The sequence below is a fragment of the Pomacea canaliculata genome, linkage group LG11 (assembly GCF_003073045.1).
Source record: "Pomacea canaliculata isolate SZHN2017 linkage group LG11, ASM307304v1, whole genome shotgun sequence".
NCBI lineage: Eukaryota > Metazoa > Mollusca > Gastropoda > Architaenioglossa > Ampullariidae > Pomacea > Pomacea canaliculata.
The window spans coordinates 13,694,265-13,721,551 of NC_037600.1; the positions used below are offsets into that span (position 1 = coordinate 13,694,265).

General features: G+C 39.9%; 3 protein-coding genes across 10 annotated transcripts; 1 reads left to right on the forward strand and 2 right to left on the reverse strand.

The window, feature by feature from the left end:
* Positions 1-568: 568 nt before the first annotated feature.
* Positions 569-4,972, reverse strand: LOC112575230. Of its 4 annotated transcripts, none has more exons than XM_025256931.1 (7): positions 4,925-4,972; positions 3,706-3,799; positions 3,287-3,434; positions 2,845-2,981; positions 2,627-2,707; positions 2,259-2,385; positions 569-1,971 (listed from the first exon to the last, which is right to left on the reverse strand). In XM_025256931.1, the coding sequence occupies exons 3-7, from the start codon at positions 3,402-3,404 to the stop codon at positions 1,775-1,777; spliced, it is 660 nt and encodes a 219-aa protein (XP_025112716.1). In that variant the 5' UTR covers positions 3,405-3,434; positions 3,706-3,799; positions 4,925-4,972; the 3' UTR covers positions 569-1,774. The 4 variants fall into 4 exon arrangements, with proteins under 4 accessions (XP_025112716.1, XP_025112713.1, XP_025112714.1 ...); XM_025256928.1 differs by lacking the exon at positions 4,925-4,972 and adding an exon at positions 3,985-4,063; XM_025256929.1 differs by lacking the exon at positions 4,925-4,972 and adding an exon at positions 3,930-3,979.
* Positions 4,973-6,374: 1,402 nt separating this feature from the next.
* On the reverse strand, positions 6,375-21,428 carry LOC112575228. Of its 5 annotated transcripts, XM_025256924.1 has the most exons (13): positions 21,293-21,402; positions 20,243-20,384; positions 13,550-13,799; positions 13,070-13,335; positions 12,851-12,962; positions 12,505-12,734; positions 8,363-8,491; positions 8,169-8,243; positions 7,889-8,050; positions 7,538-7,674; positions 7,285-7,387; positions 6,757-6,842; positions 6,375-6,515 (listed from the first exon to the last, which is right to left on the reverse strand). In XM_025256924.1, the coding sequence occupies exons 3-13, from the start codon at positions 13,659-13,661 to the stop codon at positions 6,512-6,514; spliced, it is 1,416 nt and encodes a 471-aa protein (XP_025112709.1). In that variant the 5' UTR covers positions 13,662-13,799; positions 20,243-20,384; positions 21,293-21,402; the 3' UTR covers positions 6,375-6,511. The 5 variants fall into 5 exon arrangements, with proteins under 5 accessions (XP_025112709.1, XP_025112708.1, XP_025112710.1 ...); XM_025256923.1 differs by lacking the exon at positions 20,243-20,384 and having other exon boundaries at positions 21,293-21,428; XM_025256925.1 differs by lacking the exons at positions 20,243-20,384; positions 21,293-21,402 and adding an exon at positions 14,461-14,551.
* LOC112575227 (hillarin-like) lies at positions 14,769-26,619 on the forward strand. Its single transcript, XM_025256922.1, has 12 exons — positions 14,769-14,901; positions 16,374-16,406; positions 16,731-16,842; positions 18,568-18,693; positions 20,195-20,430; positions 21,279-21,503; positions 21,930-22,839; positions 23,045-23,192; positions 23,624-23,796; positions 24,886-24,999; positions 25,258-25,443; positions 25,863-26,619. Exons 3-12 carry the CDS (start codon positions 16,819-16,821, stop codon positions 25,929-25,931), a joined length of 2,211 nt encoding a protein of 736 aa, XP_025112707.1. The 5' UTR covers positions 14,769-14,901; positions 16,374-16,406; positions 16,731-16,818; the 3' UTR covers positions 25,932-26,619.
* The last annotated feature ends 668 nt before the right edge of the window (positions 26,620-27,287 follow it).

The window sequence follows — 27,287 nt, forward strand, 5'->3', positions numbered from 1 at the left end:
AGTCTGTAGGTGTAGTTACACTCTATTATTCAAGAGACTGGTGAAAAATATTGTACGATGCAGAGGATGTAATGAATACATTATATATTCAACTAAAAATAAAATGGTGAGACATAAGGTGCCTGCCACTACAGGCTGGCAAGGAGTGGGATTAGTATAAACATAGCACATACATCAAGAAATCCAACTATTGCTTATGTTAAGGACAGCAATATAAATGAGCAGCAGAAATAAAACCATAAATCTCTGATAGAAACTGAAAAGGACAAGAATTGGAAAAGAAGAAGACTGTGAAAGGAGAAAAGATTTTAAGCTGCAGACTTTATTTTTTTAAAGTTTGCAAATTGTGCAATTCAGAAAAAAATAAGTAAAAGCCAGAATACTGAATAAAAATATGACTTGTGGAAAGACAGTAAATCATACCATTAAAAAAAATACTTTCCAGTTGTCAATATTTCCTGATGGTGCAGATGCTAACTTTCTCCCCACCAGGATGTCAATGCTGCTTTGACTAGAATTTTAAAAACACGCATATCTCTACTTAACATTTCAAGGATTCTTTAAAGAAATTTTGTTAAGCATAAAAATTATCATAAACACTGCTCCTAAATCAAAACTTTTCCTTTTGAAACAGTTTATCTCAAATTGTAATGATCTGGAAAATACAAAGAACTTCATGTAACATCGTCTGAGGTGGATGAATATCCAAAAGCATGTCCAGGTAGTGAAACGTTCTACTGGAACTGCTCTTTTTGAATGAAGCACATGACTGAACATATGCTACAGCAGCATCCAACTGTGTGTTGCCTCACTGCAGATCACACAGGTGCATGTAAAGATTATAAGCACGGGATTTTTTCCAAGGTACCAGGAAAAATGAAATTTCATTAAAACATATCATTCTTTGTGACTTGGCACTTTTTAGTCGCCTAATCACCTAGCAGGTGATCCACAATCTGCAGAAAGATACTTTGTGATAATTTGCACCTTATATCAGAAGTACACTATCTTTATGTTGCAACACGTGCTAGATCTCACTTTTCTAGCACCTCTAAGATTCCTGAAGTGGTGTCAAACCACCTAGTGGTATCCAGAAGCTTGCACAGTGGATGTACACAAGATGCTATGTTGCATTCCATGCACCACAGCTGTGGAATTAAAGTCAGTCTGTCAATCACAGTGGAAGTGGTCTTTGTCGTGTTCTGCTGTTAAGGAAGTTTGAAATTTTTAAATGAGAGTTTTAACTCGTTGCAGTAAACTTTTCTTTGCAGATGTCAATTCTTAACAGCAGCCACGATGCAGTTCTGTAACACTTCTCTTTTCCTTTCCAATCAGAAGGTTCTTAAGCATTTGCAGAAGCTGGAATAGACATTAAAAGTCTTACGAGGTCTTTGACTAGTCATGCTAGTTGTCCATCTCAACATCCATGCCTCATAAATAATGTCGAAATTAACATGAAATAAATTACACACAGCCCTCAGAAGTTTTTGCCAAGAAGCTCTTGAAATGAAGTAGCCTCAGTGCTAATTCTTCCAATATGATTCACAGCAGGTGAATTCTGTCACAGGCAGAGAATCCAAAATGAACATTGTTGTCGTGTCAGGATGTGCACCCAGGACGTATCCTTGAAAGCAATTCAGTAGTGACTTCACCAGTCATGTTCAAATACATTTCACTTCCTGTCACCTCTGGCACACATCGCAGAATCCACATGCACAAACCATTTTGGCAGCTTGGGAGAATAAAATACACCATGAGGTCAAGAGGATGATGGTCAGATAATGCCAGATCTGAATGTCTCGCTGGTTCCCACGTTCTCGATGTGACCCCCTCTTGCTCTCAATACTTTCTGTTCCAGAAGACTTTTCCATGCTGCCTTATCTTCTAGTGTTGGAGCTCGAAAGATTATTTTCTGTGAAGCTGGAATGGTGTTGCTTGGACTTGTGTAATGTTGCAACAGAATCTCTGTAGCTGTTAAATAATCCAAATCAGTTTTATTATTTTTTAATCACTTTAACATCAGCACATAGTAGGTCTCAAATCTTAGTGTATCTACATATATATTTGTAAACATTTAGTTGCTGAGTGTTAATGCTTATTTCTTCCATGGGAAGATGAAAACATAGCAAAATATAAAAAATATTTTGTAATTCTTGTGAAGAAATTCATCTCTTCTACAAAAATAAAAATGGAAAATGTCTGATCTTTATGTATTAATAACTGTATTAATCATGATAAAAATTTTACAAAATACTCACAATGTTTTCTGCTTGTTTCTATGCTACATATGTTTCGCAGCAGAATGGGTTCAGATACAACATGCAGCTGTCCGCCCTTGTCTGGCTTCAGCAACATAAGAATGTCTGAAAACAGCACCATTATCACCTGCAAGCAAAGACGATATGCACCTGAAGCAGATATCCATCCAGACATGTCACACAATAAAGACTAAACACAAAAGAAAATACCTAACTGATAAGCAAAATTTTTTCATTTGTGTACAGCATAATTTAAATATTGGGTACTAGTAAAAAAAGACAACATGAAGAAACGCGTTAACTAGTGTGGATCTAATATAAGCTGTAGCCTGATTGGCTATACCAGAAAACACACTGAAGAAACGCACCTTAGCCCACTGGCCACTGCTCCAGTGAAAAACATCTCCCTGGAAGATGATGTGTCGATCTTCTTGGCTTAGCTGAAACACCTGTAATGAAATGTCACTATGAAATTGAAAATCAACTGAATTGTTTGTCTTAAGAGCACACTGTAAACAGCTCGTTCCTGCTAAATAATGTTTAGTTCAAAAAATGATTCTGAATAAACAGAAATAAAATTTCTTACTAGACACTTTTGAGGAAATACAAGTCTATCTTCAAGTTCTTTCACTTCACGATCAAAGGATCGTAATGTCTGCAGTGATGATGATGGCACCAATGGCAGATTTTCTTGACTGTGTCTGCTGCCACAATTAATGCTGCCTGCAAGAAAGCAATGAACAGATCCTGGTTAACAATGCTTCTGTAAAGCATCTTTAACAGCTACGTCAAAGTAGAATATGACTACAGTTATGCAAGAGTGCTTATTTTCAAAAGAAAAGATTTGCAAGTCTATTGTATACATTTACTACCCGTATTTTAAAAAGAAATGTTTAATTTTCAACAAAAGATAGTCTCTGAGGGAAAAAAAAACTGTAGCAGAAGGGAGACAACCCATCCACACTTACCTTGCATGTTGTGATACCTCAAACAATATGCATTATATGACTTAAAAACTGCCTTTATACCTTTAGATGAGCCGTCAGAAGATGATGCCAAGCCGCCTCTTCCAGAACATCCACTGCTGCTGGAACTCTTGGTGTGGGAGGACAGTGATGTCAGGCTCTGGACCCTAGCATTGCTCATGCTGGTGATGTTGGTGACAGTTGTTCATAACTGAATGCAAACAGGAAAAAAACTTTAGATCAAAATAATGAGTGAAATCTAAAAATCCTTCCAAGTGGTTCAACATAAATGAATAAAGTGGGTGGAGGGCATAAAGTTAAACACCTGATTGATCAAGTTTATAAAAATTTACATGTATGCAGTCTTAGTGACTGAAAGACACTCGGTTTTGACATCTCAGAAAGCATTATGTTTGACAGAACCCCTTGCACTTGTTTAGAATGTGAGGTGTTGCCTGGAAAGATGCATTATTTGTTCTCACCTTGAATCACCTGCTTCAGAGTAGCGTGATCAGGACTCTGTGGCGGGGTGTGAAGGAAGATGTCCTGGAGGACCACAAACAGCTCCCTGATGTGCTGCAACATAAAAACACAAATTCAAGACAGGGTAAACTGATAACTGTTCCAAGCATGTGCTTTGTTGTCGACTGGCTACCCCTACACTACAGCCAACAATTAAAAAAAAATCTGAATTTACAGAAAATACATGTTTCTACAATGGTGCTTCCCAGCAAATATGCTAAAGCCGACATGTTGTATACCTTCTGAACCGGCATTCTCTCCCCTAGCTCACTATGCAAGTCAAAGGCCTATGCTATCAATAGCTTTACGAGCTTTTTTTTTAAACTAAACCAGGTCACCCTTTTTCGTATCGTTGACTGCCATTGGCTTATATCGTGGTTTCCGGTACAAAAGTTAAAACAACGTGATCCGATTGGTTTGTAACCCTAACAATGAGCACTTCCGTCATCTCCAAAATGGCTGACATTTGTTGATTCATTCCAATTCGGTTTGCTCTTGACGCTTAGTTCGCTGAATATCGTCTAATTTACGAGTGAAAATAATAAATCTTGGTGTGATAAACATTCTCAGAAGCTATAAAAGCGAAATAAAGCGACTTCACCACGAAATAAAACGAGCGTTTGGAAATATCAAAATATTTGATCACATCCATTAAGTCTCTTTATATTTTCATCATTTATTACCAACTTCTGGATAACAGCAGTGACAAGATAGATTATAGTGGGTGTAGAAAATCTATTTTCTACTTTTAGTGTGTTTGGTGAACTTATGCACTGATGACCAGTAATGAGAAGAAGCGCCAGAAAGCTAAGTTTTAAGATTATATCTGAATAATACTTGTAACTATTCCTTTATGTATGTATGCACTCTTGGTTTAATTATATTCTTTTGACTCATACTAAAGTATCTGTATTGAAGGAATGTGTCATAATTAGGTGTGTGTGGGCGAAGGCAAGATGAATGCATGAATCCATTGCGTGCAGAGCCCACATTTAGTTCATTACAGTGGGGTTTTTTTTTATAACGATGTAAGATAACATTCAATATTTATTTTCCCTCTCCCCACATGCAAAGTAGGAATGCTATCTACTTTAATTTACCATGAGTACTTTGATTCAAGCCTGAGCAATCATGTTTGCACCCTTAGAAAACCATTGAGAACATAAACTGTTTACTCACGAGCTTCTGCCAGCTGCATCAAACTGAAGCTTCTTTCAGCAGCCACTGCTCTCATCTGTTCTAGCACCAGCTTTCGTTTGCTGATAACAGCTGATGCTAGCATTTCTTAGTACTGCTGCTTTCTTTGGATGGTCTCACAAAGCCAAGCTGATTTTCCAGCTTTGTTACCTTGACAGCCAGTCTATGTGGATAGTAGATAAAAACGGTACATGCAATATCACAGTTACAGGTTTTATTATTAGTGATACAACTTGCACCTCTAATCCTGTGTTTCAGATGATCACTTCATGTTATTGACATACATAAGTTGACAACCAGACACAGTTATTGAGTAGCACATAGTAAGTACTATAAAAGAAAAAAAAATCTACATACACACTAAGTTCAGCGCTGCTTTCAGCTGACTCTTCTGAGGGTTCAGAAGCTGACCTGCACAAGACAGCAGTTTGCATTACTGCATGTGTGACTCTCTTCTCTATACATACCTGAACAGGTCAAATGACAAGCACAAAATGAAACATAGTAAACTGATAAGAAAGAAAAAATATAGTTTTAAATGCACATAAACATAACATAAAAAACCTTGTTATGGTTATAACTTGGCTGTATATGAACAAAATTACCCTTGCCTGACAACAGGAAAGAGGGAACACAGAGAAACTTACTGTTTTTGATACAGCTGAAATAATGTCAGGATGTAATTATCCTTTTCATTGGAAGACACTGACAAATAGACAAGAAAGAAACAGGCATATTCATATTCATTACAGATGAAAAATAAATGACATACACAAGTAATGCTGATCAGTTGTAATTCAATTTATCTTGGTGCATACTTAGGCCATAGAAAAGTAAAGTTAAAAAATAATTGTTTAACACCACAGTGTCTTCTACTTTCCCTTACTAAAACAATATAATTGACAATAGTTCTACAAATTACCATCATTTCTCCTGCATGTTTCTTTTTCCTCACAGCGCCATTGTGAAATCTTTGTGACATCCACAGGTTCTGTTAAATGATAAATACAAATATTTGCAATTTGATGATAGCAGAAGGTTTTGTCATATCTTAGCTAACAAGTCTCCAAAAACAAACATGCCTACTAACCCTGTAAGGAGCGTGTCAATTCCTGAAACTGAGCCTTAGAGTCTTGTTTGGTGCTCTCTGTTTTAGCCATTTTTTGCACAAAATGTTTGCCTGTTAACCATATAGAAATATGTCATTTTTTTGGACAAACTAATCTGGTCAACTAAGAGTACAGATTAATGCAAAAAGGATTATATTATTGCTTTTGTTTTAATTTTTTGATTAAAAAACTATCAGTCATATAACTTGATCCTCCAGCCATCAAAGAAAATTAAAGGAATACATTGCATAAAAACAAAACAACAAAATTGTTGTTTACTAACCTAATCGCTTGCGTAACCTTGAAGCATAGTGGAGGAGTGCATCAGTTAGTAAATCGACTCTCCTCTGTGGCGTCATCATTTTACTGATTGAGGAAAATTTTCTTAGGTATGACCAGAGGCGCTCAACCGTTTCACCATCTGTCAGACCTATCCCAGCTGCCGTTCGTGGGCCATACTCTAGCTGTGAAAAGTTATCTGTATTAATACCTAATTGGTACCACTCGACTGTTATTAACAAGAAATTGAGTCTCTGCATTCTTTAATATCTTTGTAGGGGTTTTTTTTTTGGATATTTTTACATGTAATCACTGTTTTTCATTTATTTTAGTTTTTCAGTGAATATTTAAAAATGACACCTCTGAGTGAGCAGTGGGCATTTGTCATGATACCTAAAAGAAATCTAGTCCAGCTGTGAATGTTACCTGACATGCCATCTTATGACCAAAGCTGTGGAAAATAGGCAAGAGAATTGTACGCGTGATGCAGCTCTCTCTTCTCTGTTGGTTTTCTGCAACATAAATATTTGACACAATTCAATCATTACTTGAACTGTGCACCACTTATACATTTACATCAGATATGATAATGAAAATAAATCAAACCATTGGCAGCTACAAAAGGTATGTTCGAGCCAGCTATCAGTCAGTATATGACAACAATGAGTTCACAAAAAACACCCTGTTCCTGGAGGTCTTTCATGCTCATGTTACCAAAGTGGTTTATTTATGCTGATGGAAAGCAAATCTCATCAGAAGCATGTTATGTGCTCAGGTTTACTCAAAAGCAAACCAGCATCTAGTTCCTGAAAACAAAATTCAGGAATGTCACTGACTTTATCCTTTAAGGGGAGAAACAAGTGCAAACAACTATTCTCAAACCTTCACTGCACCAAATACACCATATATCTGCCAAATGCATGTGCATACAATAACAATTTTTGGTACACAAACCTTCAAATGTGCAGACAGAACACATGCAATGTCATACATGATGGAGATTTTATGCGGATGCTCTTGCAGCAGTTTCTCCATCAGGTAGACAGCATATCCCAATCTGAAAACAGCATTATTATTATTATTATTATTATTATTATGTCTATTTGTACCATAGCTAAAAGATTTATGACCAAGCCCATAAGGACAAAAGATATGGGAACTGTTCAAAAAGTAAACAAAAGTCATCAAAAGACGAGTCCGTTACAACCTTTCGCCATGCTTCAGGCTGAAGAAACGATGGGGAAACTCGTGCCTGCTGCACGCACAGCCAAACACAGCGGTCTCGTCCAGCTTTTCTGTTCTGGACTTTGACCTGTTACTTCCTGCCTGGAAGTCACTACAGTCCTGTAAAACAATGACATGTGAGTGATTCAGTCTTGCAGCATATAATTCTGACACCCTAAGCTTAACAACTGTTGAAACATGCCTTTCTAAACCATCATATTATAATTGTAAACATGTAAAAAAAAATAATGATTAACCACTCCATGTAAAATATCTCAAATAAATAATAAATAGCCTCTAAATCTCAAACAAACTTATACTCTGAATAGCTTACCCCAGCTCCTTTCTTGGAGTGGCAAACATAGTTACTGACAAAGGCATCGACCTCTGTCTGGTCCAAAAAGTACCTCCCTCTGTGAAACGGCTCACCAGGGCTTTTCCCCGATGATTTTTTTCTAACGAGACCAAAATTGGCATCAAATGAAAATATTTTGCTCTGAAAGAAAACAAGATCAAAGTTAAAAAAACAGCAAAGTACAAAGCATTCATTGACACACATGCAAATAATACAGAAAAAAAAATACAGCAAGCGAAAGAACCCGAATAATACTCACATTTTCAGACAACACTAGCTGACTTCCACCAACTGCAAGGTCTTTTGCATTAATGTCGATGTCTTCTTTGATCACCTACATTTGACATAAAAATTTCTTTTGTATGGTAATTACATCTTTTATATATTTCTATCATCATTGTTATTACAACCTTGCAATAATTTGACCCCATTTACTGAATATTAAAAACTTACATGGCAGGCAGGACACTCAGTTCCATCATCAAGATCTGGATCTATATGTTGTAGCTGCTGCAACTGGTACTTATGACGCATGTACATTGTAAATGCATCGGTTATTAGGGCCTGATATACTCCATTAACCTGCAATACATACATGAGGTTAGGCCAAACCAATTAAAATATAAAATAATGATGAAGCAGGATGCCAAAAGCAATTTCTGTACTAGCAAATGAGTTATCTATATGAACTCATAAGTGCAGCAGACTTTCTAGGCTAACACATCGCACGTGCAATCATTTACACAGAGGACCTATTCTATCTATCTATTCCTCTTCGTGCATCAGGTTGCACATAAGGCCTCAACCAGAGTCCGCCACCGATGTCGATCGGCTGAAACCCGCTCTAGGTGACCCCATGTCCAGCCCTTTCCTTTCATCTCCCTTTCCACTGTTCTTCTCCAAGTTTCCTTTGGGCGGCCTCTTTTTCTTCGGCCGTCTGGAGTCCATCGTAAGGCGACTCTGGAAAGGTCTGCTGTCTGCTGGCGGAGCACATGTCCAATCCATCGCCAACGCCTTCGTTGAACCTGCGTGGTGATGGACTCGGTTTCAGTTCTTCGGTGGAGTTCTTCGTTGCTGATGGTATTTGGCCAAAAGATGTTAAGTATGCGCCTGAGGCATCTGTTTTGGAAGACGTCAAGCTTGTTACTGATGGTTTTGGTCATCTTCCAGGATTCTGATCCGTAAAGGAGGGTGCTGATCACATTTGACTTGAAGATTCTCAGTTTGATCTTCTGGCTGATGTTTTTTGCCTTCCATGTGCTTCCTGAGTGAGGCGAAGGCCTGGCTGGCTTTCGCCAGTCGGGCTCGAATCTCCACCTCCGCATCCCAGTGTTTGACATTTTGGACCCAAGATAGGTGAAACTGTCAACTTCCTCAATCTCTTCTCCATTTAGTTTGATGCCGTCTTGGACTCTGGCGTTCACTCTCATACTTTCGCTTTCTTTGTGCTGACCTTCAAGCCAAGGTTTCCAGCTGTTTCTGAGAAGGCCTTGTTTTTCATGCATGTCTTGGTGGCGGTGTGACAGCAGGGCAATGTCATCAGCAAAGTCCAAGTCTTCCAGCGTTGTTGTTGCTGTCATAGTCATGGTCCATCTGATCCCTCTCCTCTCACTGTCGGTGGAAGTCTTCATGATCCAGTCCATGGCCAGGATGAAGAGGAACGGCGACAGAATGCAGCCCTGCTTCACCCCGGTACTGACGTTGAAGGGGTCTGTGAGCTCCGTGTCACAGACAACCTGGGATTTGAAATCGCTGTACAGCATTGCAATGACCTGAACAAGTTTTGCAGGGACTCCGTAATGCCTCAGGATCTTCCATAAGGACTCGCGGTGGATGCTGTCAAAAGCCTTCTCCAGGTCGATGAAATTGATGTACAGCGGTGTGTTCCATTCATTGCTCTGCTCCAGAATTCTGTCGCAGAATGAAGATGTGTTCGGAGCAGGATCGCCCAGGACGAAATCCTGCTTGCTGTGGTCGGAGGTCTTTCTCAAGAGTTGCCGTCAGTCTTGACAAAACAATCTTGCTGAGACCTTGCTGGTGAGGGAAAGAAGTGTTATGCCCTCCAATTATTGCAGTCTCCAAGATCTCCTTTCTTGGGTAACTTGAAGATGAGCCCTGTCTTCCAAGCAACAGGGAGCTGCCCTGATTCCAAACTTGCTTGAAGATTTCAGTCAGCTTGGGAGCTGTCACATTTATATCTGCTTTCAACATCTCTGCTGTTATTCCATCTGCCCCTGGTGCTTTGCCGCTCTTCATTGTCTTGACTGCTGCTGTCACTTCTTTCCAGCTTGGTGGTCTGTGCAGATGTCAAGGTCTATAGCTGCTGGCTGGATGTCTGCAAGCTGAGGGGGATCTGGTCTGTTCAGAACCGACTCAAAATGTTCCTTCCAGCGCTGTAGTTTTTCTGCCTCTCCTCGATGACATTACCGTTCACGTCTTTCACTGCACATCACTGTTCTTAAAACCCGTTGTTTAGCTGTTTGTTTATCTTGTATAGTGTCTTCAGGTCATTTTTACTTGCTGCATTTTCTGCTTCATCTGCCAGTTCTCTATGTGGTCTCTTTTGTCGGTTCTTGCCATCCTCTTTACCTCTTTGTTTAGTTTTGCATATCTTTGTCTGAGTTGTTCTTTCAGGCGTTCAGATCTGGTGCTGTTGATTCTTTGTTTGGCTGACTTTCTCTCTTCTATCTTCTTCCATGTCTCTTCTCTGATCCACTGTTCTTTCTTTTTCCGTTGGAAGCCCAGTATTTTCTCTCCTGATTCCTGTAAGACTCGATTGAAGTCGTCTAAGGTCATCTCTTGTTGGTCTCCTAGTGCTTGGAACCTGTTTCTTTACTTCCATAGCAAAGGCCCTTTCGATGACTGGATTTTTCAGTTTGCCAGAGTCCACTCTCTGCTGACGTGCCTGTTTTTCCTCGTGATCGACGTAGCTTCAGGGAAACTGTGGCTATCACAAGAGTGTGGTCACTGGCAACGTCTGCTCCTCTGTAGGCTCTAACATCTTGAAGTGAGCTCCTCCATTTTCGGTTGATGATGACATGGTCTATCTGGTTCTTTGTGGTCCCATCTGGTGATGTCCATGTTGCCTTGTGGATGTCTTTGTGTGGGAAGAGTGTGCCACCAATCAGTAGGTTGTTTTCTTCACAAAAGTCTGCCAGTCTCTCTCCGTTGTCATTGATGGTTCCGATTCCATGTTTGCCCATGACATGCTCCCTGCAGTGTGTTGTCACTTCCCACCTTGGCATTGAGATCGCCGACGATGAGCAACATGTCATGGCTGGAACGCTCTCTGAGGCTGCTTGGAGCTGATCGTAAAAGCATCCTTGTCTTCTGCCTCAGAGTCATTTGTTGGTGCATAGCAAGCTAGCACTGTCAGCTTGGTGTACTTGGAATGGAATCTTGCTCTCAAAAGCCTAGGTCCATAAGGCTTCCATTCCAGCAGTGCCTTTTCCGTTTTCTTGTTGAGGAGTAGAGCTACTCCTTAAGAGTGCTGAGCGTCTGATCTTCCTGAGAACAAGATGGTATGTCCTGACGCTAGTCTCCTCTTTCCCGTGCCGGTCCATCTGACCTCACTGACTCCCAGGATGTCCAAGTTGTAGTTGTCAAACTCTTTGACTAGTTGGAGCATCCTGCCAGTCTGGTACAAGTCTGGACGTTCCAGCACCCCACCCTCAACTTTTGCCTCGGCTTCAGTAAATCCACTGTCGGGGCGCCAGCTCCCTTTCGGGTTTGGCTGTCGTCCGTCATTAGTCCAGTCACCTGGTGTGCTTCATTACCTCCGCCATCTGTGACGAGTTTCTTCTGGTTTTAGTTTCTGTAGCATACTTTTTTTTACATGGTGGGGTTGTTAGCCCTACCACAACCTAATTTACCTCTAGGTGAGGTGTCCACCTTAGTCGCCTCTTACGACATGCCTGGCTGGATGGCAGGGACCCTATTCTTACAATGCTTGCTAGGCAAGCATACCCCGGGGTCCCACAGGGGACACAGAGGACCTGCTGCTGCTAATTTACAAAGTGTAAATAAGAAAATTTGGGACAATTTTGTGGGCTGCATCATGAATCACTATGCAGTCCATGAAGAAAATGGAGTACTATCAAGGAACCACCAGCATGTGAATAAGATGGCACATGCAGAGGAAAATTTTAAGTTCAGCAAGTGAACCTCAAACAAAAGCCAAAAGCAAATGCCATGCACCTTTAGTATTTTTGACCAGCCTTTATGATTCATTTTGTTTCTGTCTGCTCCTCATGAAAACGACTAAAGTGAAACAGGTAACAACATAACTATACAAATGATATCATGAAAAAGAGGCTGCAAATCAAGGGCAGACCCACAATAATGCTATATTTTAACCTATCTCCAAAGCCAATAATTAAAAATAATTTCTATCAATATTACAGACTTAAAAACTTTTATTACTGGCATTCTAAGTCAATATCAACAAGGACATGTGACTGATATTACATTATATAATGTAATGTTGAGATATATATATATGTGATTCAAATTTCTCAGTACAGTAACAGTGCTCTATTACCATAGGTAACAACAATGAAAAATGAAAACAAATTAGAAAAATGGCTGCAACAAACCTTCTTGCTGCTCATGTTCTCTATCTTGCTGAGTCGGATTGCCAAAGCATTGACAAACCCTTTTACTGACACCTGGCATTCAAGCACTAATGCACGCAACCATTCCATGACATCCAGCTTAAATGCCACAGATGGTATTTCTGGGGAAGAACCCCAAAGGCGATGGCGTAGTAGTGTAATGGTGTCACTCTCACATGAGCAAAATTCAATTTTAAACAGCTGTGGACCACCTAGACATACACAAGCATATTTTCATTGATGATGTAGCAAACCATACCATATCTCGAACAAAATTTTACTGTTAGTTTGTTTTTTTCTAACAGTACACATTAAGCTTGTATTTTACCTCTCATTCCAATCACAGTGATTTCCCTTGTACGTTTTACACAATTTGGTATCTTGTGGTTGTAATGCACAAGAACAGGCAAGTTGGCTGCATATGGCACAAAACAACGTCCCTAGGGGAAAAAAAAGAAGACAATGTTCAAATGAATTTAACAAAGCAGTTAAAATGTACATAAATATTTTGTTGCCCCATAACCCCCAAATACTGAATGTTCCTTACATTCCAGATTTCTGGGCTATGAAATACAGCATTCTTGTGACGCTCAAGAAAGTCCTTCTCACAAAAAAGTGCCTGGCTGCCACAATCCAAGCAGCGGATTGTTGGCAAACTGAAGCCACAACAGATACACTGGCTTTTGATCTGCAATAGCATACAGTCAGTGTGGACAACCAGCAGTTCCTTGTGTATCTTTTCCCATTTTTCAGAACGATTTACTTTTTTCTTCCAGTATGAACTTGCTCCATTGCTAGCTCCATTTTCTGAATCTAAGAATGTGAAAAAAAAAAAACACACATTAATTATTTTTAACAATCCTATGTATGCATTTTTCTTATTGGGTACAGAATTACTATAGCGTTTGGATTGACAGCCATTACATAAAATGTATAGTTGGCGGACCTCCTAAGGCAAGAAACGAACAAAAAACAAACTGTAACCGGTTCACTAAAGACACTTCGTTAATGGCAAATCCATACATACCTACGGCCATAAACTCAAATGCATCCATGGGTGATGTCGACGGCATCGATTGCTGGGAGCAAGAAGCATGAATTGTGTCTGATACCTGTGGCGTCGGTATCGGTGGCTGCATGGCAGGAGCAGCAGAAACTGTGTCTTGTTTCTGTCGCTTATTCTCTTTTAGGTAATAAATCGCCCTGTCAAGGGGTTAATCACCCTTACTTTCTTCACGGGAGGAACTTTTTTGTAGCTGCGCATGGGCATTTTGTACCTACACATGATTAACCAAACAAAGTATAATATTTAAAATACAAAAGAAAGAAGAACATTGCAATGATAATTTGACAGTGGATGCCAATGAACTGATATGACATTAGAAACCAATTGTCTTACCGATATAAGAACCAGAAAGGAGAAATATAAACAATCTTGACGTCAACGCGTTTTTTATTCCACAGTTACTAACCCAAGTATTTAAGTAATTTCATTAAGATCTATTTTCTTGATTTATGTATGCTACTGAATTACAGCTAACGGAGAAAAATAATTTCACTTATGATTAAACACGTTTCGCAGTCTCAGTTTACAGCAGACGACGCAATGTTGTTGTGAATCCAGTATTTGTTTTTGTTTTGTTCTGTTTTGCTTTGTTTTGGGAAGGGGTTGGACGTGATTTTATTAAGATCTATTTTCTTGACTTTATTATATATATATGATGCCTATAATAGTGAATTCCTATGACAACAGAAAGGAGACATATAAACAATCCCGATATCGTGAACTTGAAACCGGGGGGTGGGGGGGCATTGGTGTTTTACTCCGTGCCAGCAACTAAGGCTATTTTACGGTAAGCAGTCAGCCCTGTAAACAGATGCCACGTGCAGAGAAAGAACAGCGTGCCCGAGACGAGAAATGAACTTAGGGCAGCCAACCTTCACTGTATTGGTGACAGGCGCTAACCGTTGCGCCACCGGACCCCTCGAAAGTGAAACCGGAAGTTCGACTTCAACGTTTAAGTATCGATGAATTTTTATTTACAAAATTTGAGTTTCCGACGTCTCCACCTATAGAAAATTACAATAAAACATGAATACGACTATGTCAAACAAAAATGACAAGGTCTATGCAGCAACCCAGGCGGATAAGGTGATTCTACACTATACTCTCGCTCCCTCGGTATCAGAATAAATAAAATATTATCGGTAATGGGCGTCTTAACCTGCTGACGACTAAGTCCCAAGTTTATGAAAGGGCAAAGTCATAAGGAGTCGTTTTAAAATGGAAACTCTCTCCAGCGTTGCAAAAAAAAAAAAAAAAAAAAACATTCAAAGAAACAAAAACCGCTGAAAATGACTTTCACGCAAGAGGTTGAGGTTATCTCCTACTTTCTTTGTTGTTTGTTTTTTAAAGGTGTTGAAGCTGGAGGCGTAAGAGATTACATTTTCTCACAAGGTGAGGTCGAGGCTCATCTCCTTTCTCTCCTGGTGAATTACCCTTCCCATACCCTCTAGGAATTCAGTTACACAGCCCCGAGAGTTGCGTGGACTGGACGAAAATTCGTTGCGCTATGCGGGTATCGAACCTGTTGCCTTCTGGGTCCGGACGCCAGAGCTCTAACGACTCGTCTCTCCGCTTCTCCTCGACTTTCGCGCAATCACATGTTTGAATAATGTCTTTCGTATATCATCAGATGCAATATGTTGTCGATGTTTAAGCAGAGAGACAAAGTGATCCTTGAAATAACATAACTTACAGGATGCAAAAATGTTATTTCACACAAAATATGAAACGGAGGTGATTCTTCTGGAGACTTCGCTAGAAGAGTGAATTCATTAGATAGAAAATCAGAAGTTAAACTATTTAAGGCAACTACAGCAACGAGTAACGCGAGATCGTAGTTATTTAGACCGAGGAATAAACAATTCACCGACTGCTGAAATCTGCCATTGTCTTGGCAGGACAAACTCTCCCCATCACAGTTTTACACTCTACCTCAATTCATCAATCTCACTAGTAATTCAAAGATGATTGATCGTAATGTGCAGAGACCTGCATGTACAACACAATGTAAAAGTGTCAACCTACTGTGCGAAATCAGAAAGTATAGACATATACTCTCTGGCGAAACTACAGCTTGACCATATATAGCCAGCTAATTTTTATGATTTTTAAGTTTAAAATAATTTTTACGGCACGCGAATAGTGTTATAGATAAAAATGGCCCTTGGGGGAAATGTTTTTCAAAATAGGCATTCTGCAAGCACTCCAGCGAGAAGCTCCACAAACCTAACCATCTCCCCCCCCCCCCCAAAAAAAAAAAAAAGTAAACAAACAAGCCCACCTTTCGTTCTATAACTGGACTTATGGGGTGGACATAAACATTTGCAGCATGTATCACAGTTTTTCCAAATGATTTGCACAGCAACTTCTTGCTAGATATCATTTACAGTATATTCTCTGGCATTTTCTAGAAAATGTTGTGAGCGTCCGTCCGCGTCGTTTTTTTTTTTTGTTTTTTTTTTGGTTAACTGTCATGAGCCTGTCAGTAGGACCGGAATATGTAAATTCGCTGTATTACGAGACGGTTGAGTGGAGAGGGGGTTTCAACAACTGGGAGTTGGGAAAGACTGGCTGGGGAATAATTGCATGACTACTTACTTCACGTGGCCAAGCAAGCACATACGTGAACGCGGAAGTCGATTCATGGGTGGCATAGACACAGGACTCCACTGGCCGAACCAGTAGTTGCTACTGTCTGTCTCTTCCTTCAAATTGAAGACAACTACAGTCGGAAGATGTTTATATAACTTTTGTGAATGTCGTTTTTGTCGTATGCTTTCAGCAGTCAGGAGTCGGCGCTAGCTACCTAACGGAAGAGGTTAGTTAAACTGCTAATTATTCTTAGTCTTTAATTAGCATTAGTGTTTGACTATCTCTCTCTCTTAGTGAGTTGTTAAGTTCTTTGTCTTTCTACCATGTAATAAGTGCTAATAAGTAGCTACAATTAAAATATCATCTGGTAATTATAAACTATTAAAGAAGAGCCATAATATGGATTACAATCTGTTTATTGCTTCATTTAATCTACTAACAACTCATAACCTTCCCGTTATTGTTTACAATTTCTTCGAGCTGCTTATCTTTTTCTAAACAAGCAAATGATGTATGTTGACGATATTTGTTCTCACTTTTGTTTATGTAGAACACAGGTCACTTTGGTTAAGAAAAAAAAAGACCGACGAGAATTTGAATTAGTTTCTGTACGCAACAAGTGTTTGAAGAACACAGTCATGTCGGAGCCCTCCAGTTCAGAGGTATATCAATACTCTTCCTCGTTCATTGCGTTTTTAATGCTTATCTGATAAGGTCTATCTTTTATCTTAGCAACAAGGGGCCGACATTAGCTGCACGGCTAATCTACTGCCCCAAACAATGGAAAGGCCACCTTCACATTTTCTACATTTTTATTAATGGTGGGGTGAACAGTCGACGGGAATTCGATGACAATCCAGCTTGGTCTTGTGCATACTCAGTTCAGCAGTCTAAAACAGATAATTAAGCCCACAAAAATTGCGTGCAAGTGTAACATAGTCATATGACGACAGAACTGAACAGTAGAAAGCATACAGTGTACGTGCAATCCCTGTCCACTGTCAACACAACAGTAAGTTTAGAGGCCTGGGAAGGTGTCGTGGGCCACCGCTTTCGGTCTCTCGTCGATACGGTTTCAAACATGTACTTTTGCACATTCACCTACAGACTTCTGTTAGTCTGTGCATTCAGCAATCACTCGACCACCCAAGGCGGGTAACTATGCCAGCTGATCCTCAATTGACAAAAGGACACGTACGTGTTGACAATTCAAACACATTGTTTGGTTGGTTTTTTTAAAATCAAAAGAACGAACAGAAAATTATGCGCACGCACGCGTTAAAGCAATACGACATATATACCTGACACCACTTAGTCACTAAGTGTGCCTAACCATTCCAACCTAAGCACAGAAAACAACAACAACAACAACAACAACAACAACAACAACAACAAAAAGATACCATTACCTCCCCCATTGGACACTCCCCTTTAGCCCACACGTCGGTGAAGATGGTCACTCAATTTAAGTAGACAACAGCAGGTGAGCACCGACAGCCGTCACAATCACTGAACAATAGCCAACAAAAGAAAAACAGAAAACCTGCACGAAAAATGCGGAAGCTATCGTAAATGTCTTGCAAAGTCCTTTTCACACTCTAGTCATAATTTCCTCGCTCCTTCCCCGCCACCCTCTTTCAAAGCCTCTTTTACAATTTCACTATCCAACCGACTACACTCGTCTGACTGCTTGAAAAAAACACCTCCCGCGTTTCAGTCCATGAGACAACGGTGCCTTGCCTGCATTCAGGACGATGGTAGACATGATATTTCCTTATTTGTCTCTGATATCAATTTTTTGAATTTTGAAAACATGGATTATGTCAGTCCAGGCTCAAAGTTTTTGTTGTAAAAATTTTTTGCTTCAATGAAAGTGGCTGATAATGTTTCATTTGATGAAGAAAAAATGCGTTGATTTAATGTTATTGTTTGTGTGTTTATTGGCATGAAACAGTCATACAAATGGCCTTTCCATTGTTTTGAGCAGTATATAAAAAAGGTCAGGTAAACTGATAATAATTACTCTCAACAGTTGATTATCATAAACTGATTGACTGCCTATCGCCTCTGTCTCCTGGTCCAACAGTGCTCATTAAAAGATCTTTGCTTTATATCGCCTTCGGTTACGCATGTACCAAAATAATCTTTAGATGTTCATCTTGGAATCTTTTGGTGAGACATCTTGATGATGAGCTTTAGATGACAATGCGCACTGAAGAAAGTCTTACAAATGATACCTAGCTAGACTGGCTAGGGTACAGGGATGCTTGTAGTCCATAGACCAAACCACTTTATTTTAGGAGCTGGACAAACCCTGCGAGGTTTGTTTTGAAGAAAAAAGATTCCAAGAGTTCGTTAACTATTGCCACATTATTTTATTTGTCTAGTTTTTGTCTCGACGAATAGATGAGCTTAGCAAATCAACTTTTCCTCCCCCAAAACCACCATCAAGCCGGAAACATGAGGTCTTTAAGACTGAAGATTTTTCTGACATCGATGAACATGCAGAAAGTGTAAGTTCTTTCTTTTATATCTTATTTTAGCGCATTCATAGTATATGAGCGTACATCGTTCAACGTGATTTAAATTTTTTAAATGGGAAATGCACGATTTGTGATGCACTGGTTGTTTTGCAGAAAGAAGATATAATTATGACGATAGTCAACTATTTTTATTTTAATTAGCTGTTAATCCATCCATTACACGAAACATTAATACCCTAAACATCTCTCTTTCACCTGAGGAGAGGAGAGTGGCTTTAAAAGCCAGCGATACAATCACGGTGGATTGAGATGTACAAGCTTTTAGGTAAAGGTAATAGGAGGTTGCTAGCTTGATTGCCCAGTTAATACACTGATATATTTTGGTGCCAATCGATTCAGTCAATCAAGATAGCCAGAATGAGGCTTGGGAGGGAGTATTTCACCACTTGTAGATTACAAACCTCTTACATGCACGTGTGGGGTTAGGCTCAGCACTTCCCATGTGCTCTTAGAGTTGTCATGAACTAAAAAGATGATAGAGCTGTCCTAAGTCAGGTTTTACATAATAATCACGGGCTATCATTAACCTTCGTCTCCTGTCTTAACCCACCTAAAGATATATGGCACACCGTACTGTCATTGTGGTGTCAATGGTGGCTCACCACCCGTGTGTGGTTAAATTTCTTTAAACAGGTTTAAATAGATTAGGCTAAGCCGTTAATGAGGGTCACTTGAGTGAGTGTTTCGTAACATGTTTGTACAGGAATAGGCTACCTACCTTGGTTTTTTTTTTTTTTTTTTTTTTTTTTTTTTTTGAACTGGGGCTCAGCCCATTGTTTTGACAGAGTGATTGGATGATTCGTTTGTGTACTAGATAGTCTAAAGTAGTAGACATATGGCAACAACTCTGTGACGCTGCACCACCTCTGCGACCCTGGCAGACCTCTGGACCATCCTATGCCAATTTAACTTGGTTCATATAACTGAGCTTGCTGGCTACTGGTCGGCATCTTCTTCCCTTCCTTATCTTTTTTTTTTTTTTTTTTTTTTTTTTTTTTTTTTCTCTCTCACCCTCCATTTCCCTCACCCTCTTCCATCTCTACCCTACCTCCTTTCCCTCTCCACACAGTGCGAAATCGCCCTCGGGTGGAAGCACTTTCCCATCTAAACAACCTACCTACCTACCTACTATTTTCATTACACTATTCCCCCCCCCCCCCCCGGGTAGTAGTCCCCATGTATGACTGTTCATGCACAAAGTATCATGCATCACTATTCATCATGGACATTAGTATTTATGATGTATATGAGTAATGTTGCCATCGGCATTGTTGTATGCATTATACACATACTCATTGTGGCACTTTATCACCTTCAAGTGGTCATAATTAAGTAACTTTAAACATGCTATTTTGCACATTTTATCTAAATATTTGCACAGTTTGCACGAGAGACTGCCACTGCATGCTTGAGATTTACTCTTTTCCCGAGTCCTTATTATGTAACAGCAAATTTTGACGTTTTCATAAAGGCTCCAGAAAATCTGCTAGATGGAGGGGTCGAGAACCTTCTAGACTACCTGAGACTTCCACACTACACCACACAGCTGCAGCTACTGAGGGCCATCTACTCCTGGCTGGGCAATCAACAACTCGTGGAGACAGTGTATGACCGTGATGACGTGGCAGTCGACTCCTTGTACAGTTTTCTCAAGAGTGTAACTGAAACGCAAGTCGAAGTTTGCCTATTGTTTCAGTACATCTGCTTGTAAGTCATTCTGTATTAAAGATACGATTTTTTGCACCATCCTCATCATCCATCATCCACTATCCATCACCCAACATCCATCATCAACAATCATCATCGATTCTAGCCTAATAGAGCTTATAACCTTACATTAGAACGCCTATTATCTCGACTCGCTCTGTACAAAAACTAATTTACAATTTTGTAGGCTTAAAATGAACAAGCAAAAGAAAGAAGAATAAAAAAGAAAAGAAAGAATATTTCATAGAAAACTGACGATCAAGTCGACGTTTCTCTTTTCTTTAGTTTATGTTGGATATTGCATTAAATATATGATTCTTTAATATTAATAATCAGCCCAATGGGACAAGCATGATTGCATGAATGAGAAAAGCACGGCAAAAATGTATGAAACAATGAAAATATCTAGCACTTTTTCGCTTGACAGGTAGCCTGCCAACAAAGGAAAGAAAAAGACCAACTGGTTAACTAAATGCTTCTTGTCTGCGAGACCTGATACTTCCAGTCCCACTTCCTATGTCTTCTTCTTTACTTTGGGAGCAGGATTCTTTTTTCTATGGGAAATGAACTTTTGGTTTTCCAATCGTAATGGGGAATTCGCGTCTATTTTCAATATTCAAATGCTGCCACAATAGTATACTTTGATATTAGTCATTAGAAATGTAGCAACACGATCTTAAGTATGGAAAGCGAACCATTGCGGGACATAGTGGATTTTGTTTGCACATTGTTTTCGTGCGTGAGTGGTCATAGTAATGTAAATGTTTCTAAGAAAGAGGAATGCAGCAGCCTTTAGAAATAAACTTTCATAATAAAGAGTTATTAAAGTGGTGTGTTCTTTTATGAAGGGAGGCCGGATTACCGTGCAAAACAATCTTGGGCATCGACAAGCAGGTCTATAATTTTCCTGTCGGCGATCTTGACGTGGAAGACAATCAGGTCTGGGCAGCAGTCCACTTGGATGGATCTTGGCGATTGGTTGATGTGAGCGGTGCTTTCACTGGAGTGACGGCCCCTTCAGTTCCAGCTGGCTGTGTGCTCATCGAGGATTCCGGTGAAGCCAAGAGAGAATGGTGAACCACTTTATAAGTCAGCAACCGGATGCTCAATTTTCTATATTGCTAACTCTTGCCGATTTTTCACGTGACATTGTCGTAAAATTCATCAAAAAGTGGATACGTTTCAAAATTTATCATTGCCTTACTTGGAACAAACTCAGGTTTAAGGTTTTCAAAGTGGAGCCTCCCTCCCCTTTGTCGAACACATTTAAGTAAGGAATTGTGCTCGGTAACCTGAAGTACATTAGATAGACCCAATACAGTAATGTCCTGGGTTAGGATATTGTCACGGGGGAAAGCCCTAGAAGTGACACGTGTTGACTGTGCTGGTGATCATCTGAGTAATCTAACTTTATACTCCCTGCTCCCCATAGTGCGAAAACACTATTATCACTTCCCAGTCAACCGAAATAACGCTTGTAATTGCTGTATTATGTTTAGGTCGGATGAAGAAGAGGTGAAAAATACTCAGTACAGAGCCAACGACTTTTTCTTTCTTACTGATCCTGATGTCTTCATTTACTTTTCCTGTCCTGGACCCTCCGAAGATCCAGCATGGCAACTGTTAAAAGAACCATGGTCAATAGAAAGGTTTCTTACTGAACCTAGGTTGTACGTGAATTACTTTCAGGCAGCGTGGCGAATGTCGGAGTCTGAAAAACAAACATCCAGAAAGGTAGCTATAAAAGGCAAGTGTTCAGTCACCTTTGTGAAACCAAATGGATCAGAAGATCTTAAATACAGGCTGTACTTCGACAAACAGCGATCCAGAGAAGAGATGCCTGAGGATCTTCAACTAAGTCGGTACATATTGACAAATAATGACAATATTGACCTTACCCAGGCTCTCGTGACCAGGCTTCCTGTCAATGGATTGTACCTGCTCAACATCATGGACGAAAGTGAATTTAAACTTTGTAGCATAAGCATAGAAGCTACACAGGTCAGAGGTCAGCAACAGTTCCCACCAGGCGCAAGCATCTTCGGGCCCACTAAGGCAGCGGTGGACATGGGTCTCGTCGACGTCTCGCGAGAAGAGGGCGTGCTGGTGGTTCGTGAAGGCGAGAAGATACGGATGAGGTTCCGCTCCCGCCGCTCTCTAGAGGTCAAAGCCTCTCTTCTGCACAATAACCAGCCGAGTGAAGACCTCGCCGAGCGGCTGACAGTAAACCAGAAAGACGACGAAGTCGTTATCGACGTTAAGGTACCATACGACAACTTCAACCCTGAATTCGCCGTCCAGATCCAGGCCAGGGAGAAGGACAGCGACAAAGAGTTCGTGACTGTCCTGAACTACCTGCTGACTCCGGACACGGAGCTGGCAGACACTCTGGGAGACCGGAACAAGAGGGTAGGTCTGGGCTGACATGTTGTCTGTCCACATTAGCTTTGGTCTCTCCGTTTTTCTGTCTGTATGCGTTCATCCTGTTCTCCTTTCTTTGCCCGGGGGTTGGGGAGTGTGGGGGACAGGAAGTTGTAATTTTGTGACGAAAATATGACATTTAAAGTGACGTCACATGTTAATGTTTCAAAATGACGTCGCTCGTAATGTGCAGCTGCTCAAGGAGCTTAACGCCGCTACAGCGGACAATGACATTGACAGGCTGGAAATGGCGATACAGAAAGTGTGGTCAGCTGGAGTGAATGACAATGTCAAGGTAACATCGGAATCATTTTCACGTCTTCTGGAAGTTCATCGGGAAGGTAAATGATTCGTCTGCTTTCGTTTTTTTTTTTTTTTTTTGTCCCTTTTCCACTTCTTTCTTTCATTCTTACCTTTTAAAATTGTTTTCCATTGTATTCACTTTCTCTGTTTTTGCACCTGATCTTCCCTGATCTTCTTTACTACACTTTTCGGTGAACACTATACTCACTCGCTCTAGCATATTTCTGAACCCTTAATATTATCATTCAAATTACATTCACTTCCTCGTAAAGAAAACAGCATATAAAAGGTATAATTAAAGTAGGAGACGATCAATCCGTGAAAGTAACCAATTGATATTGGTAACAAACAGGGTGTTATATTTCTGTCTACGAAAGAAATTTCTTTCCCTGTCATCTTTCTTCATTCTTCCTTCGTGATCCTGCTTCTACTCCTTTTCCTCCTTGCATGAATTCGTCCATACTGGCAGCCATTCAGAAAGCAGAAAGAGGCAATGACCCGGATGTCCTGGAGGCCGCCATCAACGCTGCCCACCAATCAAAAGTGTCGTACGCTCTTCACCGCGCCCCTTGGTTTGCAAAGGCGGAGAGGAGGCTGATAAGTCTGCGGCGCATAGCCACCATGTCGAAAAGAGTTCTAAAGGTACAGTACATGAGCTTCTAAACCGTTAACATCTAGGGAACTTAATATTTCCCGTGTTTATAAGAATCTACTGGCCGAAATCCCTAACCAGCATTTTTTTAAACCAACGTAGTGGGTGACATTACATTTAGTCATACTAAAATAAAAGATTTGTCGTCTCCTAAGCAGTCAAAAAGTCTGGATATTTTTTGAAATAGTTTATCATTTCAATCAGTTATAAAAATCAGATATTGTATATTTGTATATTATTTCTATTTGGTGTAAATATTTTAAGTTCTTGTAATACTAAATGGGAGAACTACAGTTGTTTAGGGCCATTAACCTGCGGGGCAGTAATCTTTATCCACGCTGCGTGTCAGGGTTATGGAGGCCGCCATTGTAACCGATTCACACCTTACAAGGTTACAAAGTTAATCAGCCGTAAATCCACAGAACTGTCAAGACCGTTAATCACGATTTAATATTACGGCGCTACTTTCAAAATGGCGACTCGAGGGTCAACACGTGAGAAACGACTGTGATAAAAATTTATTTGCTCATTATTTATTGTAATTTATGCATTATAACAATATTTAAGCCGCGGACCACCTAAGCACTTTGGATCCCAATCACCGCGACTTAAGGGCCCTATATACACTGTAATTATAAAGAAAGAATAAACAAAAACAATCGTGCAGGAGTCTTTGTATTTGAAACAAATATTTTTTGTATCTAATATAGTATATAGTATCTAATATCCTTCATTCCTATAATTAATTAAGAAAGATAAATTTTAATAACCTTCAAACACAATAATAAAACAGGACCCTCTTCCAAAATCCTTGTTTATATTCAAGAAATCATTGACCATGTGCACAATAAATAACTATAACTCTGTTCCAAGTCTTAGATACCATGGGCAGTGTGTTAAGAGATTGTTAAAAGACGGCTTGGGAAATTGTGCTTTTTTTTAATTTGACATGCGCTCTAACATCGCAGTTAGACATTTAGTATTCTTATGCAATTATGGGGCTTTGTCCACTTGGATATCCTCACGTAACTGTTACATCTTGTTCATATCAACATTCGCCTTGATCATATGATTCACAGCTGAGTAAGACAACCATGAGTGAGGTACATCGTATCAACAATCCACACCCTTCCGTGAAATCTACCCTAAAGGCTGTACTAATTCTACTCGGCAACAAACCTTCGAAACTTAAGGTTTTATTCACTCTCTGGTCTGCTTCTTTTTCTTTGTTTCTCTTTCTCTCTGATTTTTACGGCAGTTTAATTGTTAAGTAAGCAGTTTCGACATGAACCACATTAGCAAATAATCAGTTCAGAGGTTCTGTTTGCTTTCTAAACGCTCTTTAAAAGATGAAAAACACCACAACTGCTTTTTGTAAAAGTTATGTATGCATAATAAATTATTTTTTTCTGTAACAAAGAGTACGTGCGTGCCTCTGTGTATGTGAGCAGGAATGGAAGAACGTGCAAAGCAGGATGCGCGTGCAGGGCAGGGAGGGAGTCTTTCATCGCATCAGTCAGTTCCAGCCTGACACGGTGAATGGTGAGTCTCTACTCACGGCACGACAACTACTCAACACTTGCAGCGTGGATGAGATTCGCGCCACCAGCGCCGCCTGTGCCGCGCTGTACGACTGGGCAAGTGTTTGTTACAAATACCTACAGATATCACCAACATGCATTAAAATGATTCCAAACACTTGAAATACATATAAACACATTAAGATAGCTGTACATTCCTTGAAAGCCTATACATAGCCTTAAATACTTAGAAATACCAAGACAAGAACTGAATATCCTTAAAATCCGTGATTATAATTATAATTTGAAAGACCGTTCAATCTGCTATCTCAAGTGGTTGCATTCTTCAGAATTATAGTTATGTAGTAACCTCATTATGATAGTTTGGCTCAGATAGCCGAAGCCATTTGGTGTAAGTGGTGCTTTGAAGAGTACAGGTACGAATATCCGTCTTTTCTTTGTCTCTTTCACACTTTTATTTTATTCTTGCCAAACTGTTGCAATGCCAAATTGTTTATTGCCCATTTTGGTTCCAGGGTTCCAGCGTATTACAAATGAAAGACTCGGACAAAATTTTACAAAAGGCGAAGACGGCTTTCTTTTGAGCGTCATCGATGAGAATGCGTGGTTCATTCTTTTGCTTACCAAGTTTCCAGTATTATTTTTGTTATTATTTGTTAGTATTATTACTTTTGATGTCGTCTCGGCCATCATATTTCATCAGATTTGATTATATGATTGACATATTATCTAAATAGATTTAAGACTAAGGTTTTAAAATTAGAATTCTGTAGTACAAATGGCTCAGATGATGGCCAGGGCACGCTAGCCTACAGCCGAAACTTAACTCTCGCTGTTGGCTCCACGCACCAAACCCTGACAATTGTCTCATCTGAAGGACTAAACGCAATGAGTGGAGGAATGGGTGATGCTGAGACGACAGTACTTGATGAGAGGGAATTGATGCTCAAGCCGTGCCAGCAACTAAGACTATATATATCACGGCAAGGCAGCCAGCCTTGTAAACAGATGCCACATACAGATAAAGAATAGCGCACCCGAGATGAGAAGTGAACCCAGGACAGCCAATGCTCACTGCACTGGTGACAGGCGCTAACCGTTGAGCCAACGGACCGCGCACGACAGTCCAGTACAATTCCCTGATGAAGTCAAGGACCAGCCCGGATGTGTCCCAACAGGAACCAAGCTCGTCAATGACAGCGTCAACAACCTCTCAAGACATTTCCATAACACTAATTCATGCTGAGCTCATTAAAAATAATTTTAAATTATTATAGGTGTCTCAGGCTCTTGCAGATATTGTGTTATTACTTTTCTCAGAAGTAGTTAATAGAAATATGCATCAAACAAATCTGTCGGTTCACACTCAATCATAACTCACAATCTAAGAGCAGTGTCAAGTGGTATTTTGTAGGAGGTCGAAATTGGGACTTTGACCTACCAACAATAAAATCGTTGTAACACAAAAAGGAAATAAGAGATGATTATAGACCCGTTTAAATTAGCATCATCATTGTCGATGAGCTTGTATAATGCTGGTCCCCAGTCAAAAACTGCACCTTACAAGAAGTCAGCATTTATACTGCACTTTTAAAAAAAATATAGTTTATATAAAACGGACAAAAAGTTCCTTGAAGCAACCAGCAAAATAATTTAAAAAAAAACAGACTTAATACGTAATTTTAATGCCAGCATATGTAGACAGACCGACGCACAGACACACCAACATGCATTCAGATTTCTCTACATCACTGGACACGTGCACTTGTTACTTGCTGGTCTGTCTATGGCATCAACTTCTGTCCAAAATGTAAACATCCCTTGTCACGATCACAGTAAACGTCTATGGAAGTTGACGACACTTCACTTTTGTGTGTGATGACATGTACACGTCGGGAGAATTACAGATGTCACGATGACAGTTCTGTGTACGGCCATCA

Excerpts from the sequence above, each read along its gene's own strand:
- LOC112575230 (XM_025256931.1), bottom strand. The coding sequence starts at position 3,404 with ATGAGCAATGCTAGGGTCCAGAGCCTGACATCACTGTCCTCCCACACC. Across the intron at positions 2,386-2,626 it reads GCAGTGGCCAGTGGGCTAAG|GTGATAATGGTGCTGTTTTC; the intron begins GTGCGTTTCTTC and ends CTTTGCTTGCAG. Across the intron at positions 1,972-2,258 it reads AGAAACAAGCAGAAAACATT|CTACAGAGATTCTGTTGCAA; the intron begins GTGAGTATTTTG and ends ATTATTTAACAG.
- LOC112575228 (XM_025256923.1), bottom strand. The coding sequence starts at position 13,661 with ATGCAGCCACCGATACCGACGCCACAGGTATCAGACACAATTCATGCT. Across the intron at positions 8,244-8,362 it reads CTGAGTGTCCTGCCTGCCAT|GTGATCAAAGAAGACATCGA; the intron begins GTAAGTTTTTAA and ends TGTCAAATGTAG. Across the intron at positions 8,051-8,168 it reads AGCTAGTGTTGTCTGAAAAT|AGCAAAATATTTTCATTTGA; the intron begins GTGAGTATTATT and ends GTTTTCTTTCAG.
- LOC112575227 (XM_025256922.1), top strand. The coding sequence starts at position 16,819 with ATGTCGGAGCCCTCCAGTTCAGAG. Across the intron at positions 20,431-21,278 it reads TTGTTTCAGTACATCTGCTT|GGAGGCCGGATTACCGTGCA; the intron begins GTAAGTCATTCT and ends TCTTTTATGAAG. Across the intron at positions 23,797-24,885 it reads TGTCGAAAAGAGTTCTAAAG|CTGAGTAAGACAACCATGAG; the intron begins GTACAGTACATG and ends TATGATTCACAG.